Source organism: Citrus clementina, unplaced genomic scaffold, assembly GCF_000493195.1.
Source record: "Citrus clementina cultivar Clemenules unplaced genomic scaffold, Citrus_clementina_v1.0 scaffold_1, whole genome shotgun sequence".
In the NCBI taxonomy this organism is placed as follows: domain Eukaryota; kingdom Viridiplantae; phylum Streptophyta; class Magnoliopsida; order Sapindales; family Rutaceae; genus Citrus; species Citrus x clementina.
In genome coordinates, this window is record NW_006263303.1 from 6,919,610 (window position 1) to 6,931,564 (window position 11,955).

General features: G+C 30.1%; 1 protein-coding gene across 1 annotated transcript; it reads left to right on the forward strand.

The window, feature by feature from the left end:
* The first annotated feature begins 9,044 nt into the window (after positions 1-9,044).
* On the forward strand, positions 9,045-10,466 carry LOC18055788 (protein SPEAR3). Its single transcript, XM_006451163.1, has 5 exons — positions 9,045-9,281; positions 9,398-9,505; positions 9,935-10,002; positions 10,145-10,229; positions 10,350-10,466. Exons 1-5 carry the CDS (start codon positions 9,045-9,047, stop codon positions 10,464-10,466), a joined length of 615 nt encoding a protein of 204 aa, XP_006451226.1.
* Positions 10,467-11,955: the final 1,489 nt, after the last annotated feature.

Consider the following 11,955-nt stretch of genomic DNA (forward strand, 5'->3'; position numbering starts at 1 on the left):
CATTTCACACAATAATAACATTGTAATTATATATAAAAAAAAAGGTAGTTTTACACATAATATCATTCTGGGTGGAAATATCGCTACCCATTTACAAAAAGAGTAATAATATAGTCACAAATTCTTGTACAAATTTATTTTGTACAAATTGATATGGCATGATAAAATTAGTTGAATTAAATATATCTTGACTTACATGATCTATTTTTATTATTTTGTATTTTCATTCAACCAATAAATTAATGTCAAATCAGTTTATACAAGATAAATTTATATAAGAGTTTGTGGTTGTATCGTCACTCTAATGTGAACATTACGAGAAGTAACGAAATAAAAGGTAAAATCCGATTTCATTAGGAGAGGCAATTAAAGTGACCATCTCCCTTTAAAATTCAAAATTGTGGTATCATTACAATATCTAACTAAAATAATATAAAGAATACATAACATTAGCCGGAGATACAGTAGTATTAATTTATGTTAACTGTTAAATGTGACGCCAAAATCATATATGTCACTTTCATGAGGAGTGTTCCAGCCGAATTCTTAGAATTGTTAAGAATCTCCCCAATATTTTTATTTGAATAGACCCAAACCGGTCAATTCCTTGGCAAAAATTTCATATTATTATCACTTTATGAATCAAACTATTTTATATAAGTTATGAGCTTGACATCTTGTCGATGATCTGGTGATCATGAATATGATCTCTAGTGAACTGTAAGCATGATGTTGCTCCATGTTGGCATGATAAGTGTTTAGAATTTAGATCCCATTGCTGTCTAGATCCAAGTTTTCAGAATAGTATCATACTTTTACTATTATTTATTTATTATATTTTTCTTTAATTTTTTGGACTGAGCATCAGAAAGCTTTTTGTGGGCAAGGAAATCAAGAATCTGTCAGACCAAAAACCTAAAACACATGTTTTTAAGTGCTGCAAAAAAGCAATTACAAAGTGACTACATCTGTCTACATGCATGCATGCAAACTAGGTTATTAATTTTAAAATGCAAAAAAGGAAAGCTTATTCTAAATGTTCGGCCGCATAATCAAATTTAATTCCGTAAGTACATGAAGAAGTAATAAATAAATAATGTGAGAATGGGTTAGAACTCTTTATACACTAAAATAATTAATTCACCATCACTATGGTCCATCCGTGAAGGAGTGTGACATCATCAATCATCAACACTTAATAATTAAAGATGATACAAAATAAACATTTGTGTTTGTTAAATAATGAAGCTTTTTATGAGCTGATACGATCTTTTATTCCCGATGCTATATAAACAAAGTTAGAAGAACTCACCCTCGTGGGAATTGGTGATTTTTGTTTATTTATTTACAAGCGAATTCTTATTATCTTGATTGCAATATGAATGTCTACTAAAATATATAATTAAATGTTTGATTATTCTTATGAATTAATAAATTAAGTAAATCTTTAGTCGAATCATACTTCTAGTCCTATCTCTTGTCTTAATTAATCTCCTATAAATCAGGATATTAGCTAGAGTTAACCAAGGGTTTGATGTGCATAGTCTTCAACTAATTTTAGTTCACGTTTGTCGAGGTAGAGGATGGTGGAATCCAATTCACGAAAATAAACAACTAGGATTCCTTTCTGTAGTCTAACAAATTCGAATTCCTCACTCATAATTAATTATAACTCAAAGTACGTTATAACTCAAAAGCTACAAAACTAAATTTTATAAGCATGAATCCAAATAAATAAAATGACATTTTGATCGGATTAATTTATATTTTTTATTAATTTGAGAATCTTAAAAAACCGTAATTATAAAAATGATTGCTATTGCTTGGGACCGTCACCATGAGCATGATGGAAATCGTCATTGATGGCGGTAGATAGTCATGAAATAACACTGTCCTATTCAATATTTGTGTGTATAGTATAAAAAATATTTAATAAATTTTTTAAGCGAGTGATCTGTGTGCAACTCTTCATAATCTTCTGCTAAACATGCATGTAACGTAATATACGATTAAAATTTAATTAGTTTTATATTTTTTTTTCTAATAACTATTAATTAAATTTTCCTGCAAGGTTAGGATTTAGTAAAAAAGTCAATTTAGCACCGAATCAATATCTAATTATGTAAATAGATCAACAATTTCCGGTCTTGATGAGAAATCTTTACGCCCTCAAAGGAGATGCTTTTAGTAGCAGCAACAGCAACTGGATAAAAAAATTTAGTACGCTTAATTGAGAATAAAATAATTATATTCATTTATGATGTTACATTTGTTAATGATTTAAATATTTATGCTTCAATTAAATACAAATTTTTTAATTTTTGAATAATAATATGTACGTTCATTTGATAACTTATAAATTTGATTATATTTCCTAAATATTATGATGAGATAAACTTACATTACAAATAATTTGATTTTGACCTGAAATTCTTATAAAAAATCGACATTTAAATAATTGAAGTTAAAAGGTAAACATGTCCAACTAAAAAGTATTTATCATGAATTTCTTTTCCTCTTCAATATGTCGTCACAACCAAACAATACAAAGATAGTCATGGGATTCATATTTCATGGTTATTGAATACAAAAGTAAAAATTAATTAAATCTTAATCAAATACTGTTATCTTCTCTCTTGGTTTTATCAAGACTCATTTTAAATTTTCTGGACCTTTAAACCTCCAAGAAACTCTCTAATGCTCAGCTCTCCAAAGCACGCCTTAACTGTATTGTTGAATCGATCAATAACTTACCTCACCGTTCCCGGTTCCCCGGCTGAACAAATAAATCTCTCATTGTGTTTAATCCGAGTTTTAGCTCGTCCAAATTTCGGTCAAAACAGAAATAAAAGATATATTCTCGTGCATGTGGATCCGAACACATTCATATAAAAGGTTGATCATCTTGCTTGGGTTGGTGTGCAAACGGAAACCTGTTTGAGTGAACTTCTTCTTTACTTTATAGCCATATAATTTGGATAAACAAAACTCAAAAGATCATTGGCCTATCCCATTACGGATCTCAAGAATTAATAAAATTTGTATCCCAGTAAGTTAAAACCCTAGTGGGTGTAAATGTGTATCGAATCAAAACGCGGCAGTCTTGTCATGATTGACAATATAAGAAACGATTAATTGGGCACAGATAATTGGAATATCAATTATGGAAAAATTTAAGTTAATGACAGCACTGGATTTCAAAATAAGCAATAAAACAAACCGTATCCAAGATAGATCATAACAGCACTGAGGATGTTGGTTTTGAGATTGTTTTTTCAATGGCATGGGAGACAAGATGACCAAATGCATTAATAGTGCCACATTTCCAAGTCACTTGTGGAGCCATTAGTTTTTTTTTTTTATTATTATTTTTTTTTTGTTTTCCCTCCAAATTGTATGAAGAATGCCATATCCAAAGTTGCCAAGTGGTCAATTCCACAGTGTCTTCACATGTGGGTCGGGAGCTCTCTTTGCAGTTTCCGAGGTCCCATTTCCAGTTGTACCAACTCCCACAATCCTAATTATATACAATTCATCGAGACTTTTTTGCACTTGATATATTTTATGCCAAAAGAAAATCTTCCACCTAGGCTTAACATGCATTTATATATAGACATTATTTTAATTTAGCAGAGCTTTGGAAGCTAATTAAAGGATATCATATATTTGTGTTCTTATGTTTCGATTATTGATTCAATAATGCCGCTTTAGTTAAAAGCATTTTAGTACAATATGCTCACATGCTCCACCAAAACCATAAGGTCTTGCATCTTATTGAAAGATTTTGAGAATCGTGGACAAAAAATTAATTTCGTTGCTATTAATTCTTGAGCACAAACAATCAATGCATAGAAGATACAACCATGATCATAGAATTTGATTGATTAATGTCAATCAACCATTTTGTAAATCTACTTGTAGGATTGGTGAATCAGAATTCAGAATGAGAATAATTGGTGATGTTAACTTGTTAATATAGAAGAGGGAATGAGAATGTTTTGGGGATTGAAGAATGGAAACTTTATTTGCACGGGGGAGAGATTCTAGAGTACATCTATTATACTACAGTTCCATATTGATTCAAATCTACCCCTATACTCCCATTTTTAATAAGATTCTGGCCAAAAACATACAAATATTGTAATGTGCCTCTCTGTGGATGTCTAGTAACCACATATGAAAGGTATAATTAGCAATTTGACAGCAACGTGTATGACATAGGTGTATAAATTAAATATAACTACTAATCACATGATGATTTTTCAAAACAAATACATACATATTATACATACATTAAGTGAGAATAATAGAATAGAGATACTCTAGAATCTCTCTCCGTGGGGGTATGAGAATCAAGTTTTGTAAGTATTAACAATCAATCTTTGAATTTATTAACAAAGATGGAGAATTAATCGTTTAATATTTAATTTTTATTGTAAATGATTTATATAAAATTAAAAGTAATTATGAATAAATAGTTACACAATATATTTAGTTTTGGAAAATTATCAATCGTATACCCTATAGTTGTTCTTTTATCAAAAATACTACAACACTTTGAGGGTGTATTAATCGTCCATCCTAAATTGACAAAAGCTATCTACCGACCACCAAACCGTTAGCTGCTGTTTGAAAGTTAACGGAATTATGGTGAATTGACGATTTTACCCTTGAAACTTAAATTAAAGTAAAGAAAAATTATCACTTGTATACCCTTAAATTATTTTATTATCACTTATATACCTTTAAATTATCACTTGTATCATATAAAAAGATTAAATTACTCCTTTGGGGTCATCCTATTAAACGACAAGTAACGGTTTGGTGGACGGCAAATACATTTTGTCAACTTAGGGTAGAAGATTGATACGTCCTTAAAATATTGTAGTATTTTTGATAACAGAGTAACTATAGGACATACAAATGATAATTTCCCTTTACCTTTTAAGACTTGGAGAATATTGGGAATCATACAACTCAGAGGGCAAGGGGATTTTTAGCTAGCCAATTTACAAGGGTTTTGTCCCCGTGGCCTCATCCTTTTTTCTCTAATTATATGATAGTTCATGACAGCTTTCAGAGAGCAAAAGCAAAATAATCATTGTGTTAACCAAATCATAAAGAACTTATAGAATGTTTTGATTTGATAAAAAACTTGAGATAAATTGTAATATCCATAGGAGCGTTAAAATCCCACATTGTTTGGTTAGAAATAATTGTTAGACTCATATGACTAGCTCATTCTAAAACAAAGTGAAACCTTCTTAATGGATCCAAAAGATGGATTTGAAAACAAAATCGTGCAAGTCCAAAGCACACAATATCATGTCGTGTAGAAGTGTCATAATTACATCATAAGTCAAAGGCAATACAGAAAAAAAATAATTTTTCTATATGATAATTAGGTCATAGGTCAAAGTCAATAAAAGAAAACAATTTTCCTATATGATACTGATATTATGATATATTTACCTCTTGCTATGTATGCAAGCAATAATTTGGAGAGATTGATGAGAATTACCAGATCACAAGCCTGAACTGCTGATCTGAAGATTTAAGCAATACAGTTTCATATGCTACAACAATACTAATTTGGCGGTTGCCGTGATTCTTTTTCTTATAAAATATATATGCATTAATTTGCCAAGAAGTTCAATGCATAAAACTGCAAAATCGAAAAAAGAATGTTAAGGAAAGTATAGATCACATCAAACATGCACGCAAATTTGATATATATTGGATCAATCTTTTTCAAGAATCTTGGGGGATTCTTTTTTATAATTTACTCAGAAGGTTAAGATACCTAGACTCTACTCTTTCTCAGATATGATCATCATTCATCCAGCTTAACCTTAAGCTTAACAATTGATGAGAAAAAGAAGGGGGGGGGGGGGGGGGGGGGGAGAGAAAGAAAAAAGGAACCCTTCATTCTATAAGATGTTTGGTACAAGTCCCCGTGCATATATATGAATAATCAATCAAGAATCTAATAAAATATGAGATAGAGATTGATTTGGTTTTATTGTTGAATGGATTTTGAACATTTTTCTTTAATTTTTTAATTTTTTTTAAATAAGGCAATTCACAGACACATATACAGCAGTTTCCAAGGGATAATATTGCTTTGCAAATCGTGTGAAGTAATGCACCTTGTAAGTTTGCATGTGCCCACAATCTACAGTAGATATGATATTCTCTACATCTCTCTCCACTAAGCTTTGTCTTTGTTTCTTCCTTATTTTATTATAATATTATTATTAATAACATCACTCATCAAATCACACCTAATCAAAATAATTTCCCCTTTTTTTCCTCTCTCTCTCTTTCAGTCTTTCTTTGCTTTCCTTATCTTTATTAATATCATTCTAATTAATTGTTCAATCTTAACGGGATTGTACGTATGAAGAAGCTAGCTACAAATTGAGGCTCATAAAGCTATTATTCAAAGTTAATCAATGTTTTATTATTTTAGTTGTCGAAGAAATGTGTGGCTATATAGGTGTTGATGGTTAAATTAATCATCATACTTTTGTTTACATGAAGTAACGAATATTCATACGTCAGTGCTGAAACTGCAACACGTGGCATACAACTGTTAGTCAAGACCTGCCATTCCGAATTCTTAATTTCATATATAGGAATGAGCGAGAGTAGGTTAAATTAATAAATATTATCACAATTTAGAACAATTTTTTAAGTATCATCTGAATCACGACATCAATTTAATTATTAATTTTTATTGGGAAATTCCAATTGCCTAATATCACCCCAATTCACCTAAGGGGACTACTTTTCCATTATTTTTTTGTTCGCAGGTTGAATCAAGAATTGGTAATTAATCAAATAAAATTTACGAATTGAGAAAATTAAAACGAACAACCATGAGCTAATAAGTGTTTTTTTTTTTAAATTAGAGGTAGATAAAATTTAAATTAATTTCTTAATTTTTATCTTTTTAAATTTAAATTCAATTGAGTAATTAGCTAAATAAAACTACTTACAAACCACTCATCCAAATTATTGAGGGCCCTGAGCTAAGTGTTTGATTAGCATCGTACAACATATTTCTTATATATAAAATTGTAAGATGTTTAATTATCGGTTTCTATATTCATATATTTCAAACATCTAATATTTGAAATTTCCTGATGGACCACACTGCACTATATTTTAGTCATGAAACTAAACCTGGGGTTGCGTTCTTTTAATGACTAATGACTTCCTAGCCCATTAAATTAAAACTTCTGATCTTCTTGCAAAGAAAAATAAAATATTAAATATTTTATTTTACTGTTGTTGTTGTTATTATTATTATTATTATTATTATTATTGTATAAGTAGATTTAATTTGGGGATTGACTGTGTTGTAGTAGTTTTGGGGAGTCACTGAGTTACAGTAGTTGGAAGTAACATTGGTTATAGTATTTTTTGTAATTAGTAATATATATATATATATATATTTGTTCCATGTATACAGCTTATGTATTCACGTAATGTGTTTTACTGAACAATTACGATGGGTAACAACACTGTTATATCCAATAACGAAAAACGGTGTTTGCTATTACTAACAAATGATGCACTGTTTTGGGTCCCTTTAATTTATTTATGGTATCATATATTATGTTGAAAGTCAAACTTAAATCACATTTTGCTTTTCATTAACCAACAAATAACATAGTTTGGCAGGTATTAATGGGGATTAATTGGTAATTGCATGAGTTCACATGTCTGTATAAGAAATTGGAGGGATTCTCACTTTCCACCACACAAACAACTCATAAAATATGACCCACAAATCATGCGTGAAACAGCTCAATTAGATTTGGTTCTTAGTAAAGAGCAATTCTTAACATTATTAATTATATCTTATTCAAATTATCGCGATCTTTTTCTCGATAATTAACTACATAAACGTTAATTTGACATTAATCTTTTTTAGAAACTAAACTTTTGGAATTTGAACTCTTTTGAGTAACATATATTTTACATAAAAGTTCTTTTTAACAACCATTCAGAATTAAAGATTGATTCGGCTTTAGATATAATGACGAGATTTTGGTTTCTCACCCCACATTTGATAATCCCTATGAGGCTGCTAATAAGATTTCTAGAATCTGTTATTTAATTCCCCCTTTTAACGTTTTCCTTTCTTTTTAAGTTTTACTTAAAAGAAGAATTTCACAGCTGGGGTTTACTTATTATCATATATTATATTAATATTAGGGTTTCTCAGTCCAATTTCGATTCATTGCTTATAATATTGTGAGGATAGTTATTAGATAAGAAATATATGAAATTAGTCGAATATTATTATAAACACATACATAACAAAAGTTATAAAATTATAAATATAAATTATGTTTAATTTAGAATTAGATTAAATTTTTTTTCAATTAGATAAAAGGATTTTACTATATAATTAGAAGTCGATCACATATAGATTTATTTGTTGGTATAATCTAATTTAGCTGTTGGTAAAATTTTTTAGGTTGAAAATAAGAGATATGAAATTTAAACACTACTCATATGAGTTGGGAAAGAATTTAGCTGAATATGCTAAATAAAGCAAAATATCACATGTAAATTAGTATTATTTGTATTAATTACAATGAAATGGGGCGTAGGATAGCAGAGCTCTTTTACAAGATTATTGTATGATATTAATAGAGAGACAATCGCTTTCAAGTCATAGTCTTCAAAGTCCAAGTATCTATATATATATATATATAAACTTTAAGGACAAGAAATATTTTATAATAATAAAAACATGGCTATTATTTTTTTTATGTAATGTAATAAACAATTTATAGAAGTTGTCAAATAGGAAAGTGGGGGGGAAAAGAGCATAAAATCTATGTGTATATATCTAATAAATCTTTACACAATCTGATCCAGCGATGCAATAATTACTTTGTTTTCGAAACAGCTTAAAAAGAGGTCATAGAGATCTCTCTAATTAAGCGTGCAGCAGCTACCTAGCTGGGATTAAATTTCTGTGCAAAGAAACAAATTAAAGAGAAGAAGAAGAAGAAGAAGAAGATATGGGTAGCAGTTATTTTGGAGAGCCAAACTTGGGAAATGAAAGAGGATCTTCTTCATCTTCATCATCATCAAGGAAAGGAAAGAAGAGCAATTCAGATAAGCCAAAGCAACCACAAAGAGGACTTGGTGTTGCTCAATTGGAGAAGATTAGACTACATGGTCAAATGGCTTGTAATAATTATCATCCTATAACTAATTCCTTCCATACCCCTTACCCTACTACTAATTTCAACCAGGTACTTAAATTTTTTTTTAATTATGATTAATTTGGTTTCTTTCTTGAGCCTGCAGTACTAGTAATTCATTCATTCTTATTGTAATGACTTCGACAAAAATTGATTTCATCATGCAGGAGGATATGAGAGTGCAAACGCCTTATTCATCAATACCATCTTCATCTTTTTCTTATTCATCTTCCTCATCTCCCCCAACTTCTTATGGTTACCATCCTAGCATCACGGTATATTTATAATTCATTTTGTTTCTATTTTGAGCCACAGTTTCTTTTCATCAATAACATTGATGGGTCATTTTGTATATATTTTTTTACCTGATTTTTCTTTCACCACTTTGGTGTTTATTTTTCTTGCGTAATTAATGATGATGTACTAAGTATTTTGTTAAGGAAATAGTATTGCCTTGATATAAGCAGTTTTTTTTTTTTTTTTGAATTTGAAGTGAAATCTATATAGACGTTGAAGAATCTTTTGAATCGATCATTTCTAATTCTGTGCAAGTTTTTGCTTATTTATTGGTCCTAACCCTAGCTGGATTAACAAATGAATTTGTTGCAAGATTTTTGCTTCTTTTTGGTTAATTAATTACGGATTATGCTAATGATCTTGAATGGTTCCTAAATTAATTTTTCAAAATTTAATTCCTTATACAGATGGGGTTAGGTGATTATGAAAGATCGACCATAATATATGGTGATTCACAGCCTACCACTACTGCAACGTAAGTTATTAATGATCAGGTCAATTTGATGAAATTACTCTAATAAGCAAGGGCTTTCAATGTTAAATCTACAAATTTAATTATCTCTTAGCTAGGGCCTGTCAAATTTCAAATTAATATGCTGAATTTTTGGTTGTAGCAGTTGGAACCCTGTGACTGGAATCTCAGAGACTCAACATTTTACACAGCCAAACATGAATAGACATGTTTTAAATCTGCCTGTTGAGGTGTTGTAATAGTTAATCCTTGTAGATTTTACTCAAAAGTATATTGAAAATTGACTTAATGCCTATGTATGCTTTTGATGTAATTGAAAATTATATATACTTTACATCTATATATGATAGGATCCACAGCTAAAGAGGAGCAAGAAGCATAGGAGTCACTCAATGGGTTCAAGCAGTCAGAATTCTGAATCAAGTGACACTCAAGAAGTAGATTTGGAGCTGAGACTGTCAATTTGAGTAGTGTTTCTTTTTGCTGCCACGCTCAAGCAGATGGATTCGTACTCTTTGCTTTTACATATATAACTGGAAGTTGAAGATAACTAGTTGCTTCGGAGAAATAATGCTCCAGGTTCTTCATTAAAAAGGTGACAAACAAGGTGGCACCTTAATGTTTGAAGTAATTTCATGATGTGAAAGAATCTTGTGTGATGAAAGGTTGATTGACTTTCTTCATAAGACAGTGAGATTAGTTTCTTCTTGTTTATGAATTGTCAAAGAAATGAGAAAGACATAATATTTCTCCCATTGAGCAAAACTAGCTAATTGTTAGCATCCATTGCATGATCTGAAGAATTATGTGCGATGGGGTAATTTTGATATGATCAATGTTTGTGTAGAACACTTTGCATATTAATCTTAGGATCTTTCTGTAATATATGCAAATCAGATCCAGCTGTCAAATTAGGGTTATCTATCAGTATTGCAAATGGTTTCTGTCCAGTTAAATACAGGAATTAAACCCAAATTTAGTATATTTAATTTGGTTATAGCTCTATCAAATATTAATCAAATACTAATATTGTTTGATGGAATTCTACTTTTTGTACGTAAAACTCCAATTCATATGTTGGTGATACATTAAAATAATCATACATTTGATTGCATTCCATTTACAATTTATATTTTAGCTAGTTTCATCGCCAAATATGTGGTACCTATGTATAGCTTGTAGTACACACGCATGAGAATAGACTGCACAACTCCTTCCCTTCTGCCTCCGTTACCTCTCAACTTTGCTCAGAAACATGTCATTTTTTTAGGCAAGATGAGCATAAATATCAAATATTGAGAGATAAATGGAAATATATATGAGAATGATACCAAGCAAGAGATGGATATGCCCCGAGGAGATTAATCAGGTTTAGTCTTCGCATAACCAGAATTTAGGTTTTCGGGACCATAATGGAAGTACTAAAAACTTAACTAATCTGTAACATAAAATCTGCAAAATTAAGAGGCCAACAGTCAGTGAGGCTACAGTGGATAAAAAATCTAGTAAATTATAAGAAAGATCATATAAAAAAATGAATGGAGAAAACTCAAAATTCACATAAAATAACTAATTTTTTATTCAATTCAGCTTTCCTGGAATTATTTTTTCAGTCATGTGATTCAACTGATTAAAAGATCGTTTTAATTTGTGTTTATGCATGCATGAGATGGCGGTCGGAGTTAGGTTAGAGCCAGTGGGGGAAAATAAAAGATGAATAATAGATAGTGATAGTGAAGAACCTAGAGCACACTGTGATAATGATTTACGATTTTAATTAGCCGCAAAAATTTTTCCATAAACAACGCTAAAAAGAATAATAATGCCCTTTTATCTTTTCAGTGATTTTCATTGATTCGATCTCATTTGAATTAGACCAGCCATCAAGAATGTCATGGAACACGTGATGAAGAATGAAGCAGCCTCTTCGCCTCCTTGGCTCTACTTTTATAAGAA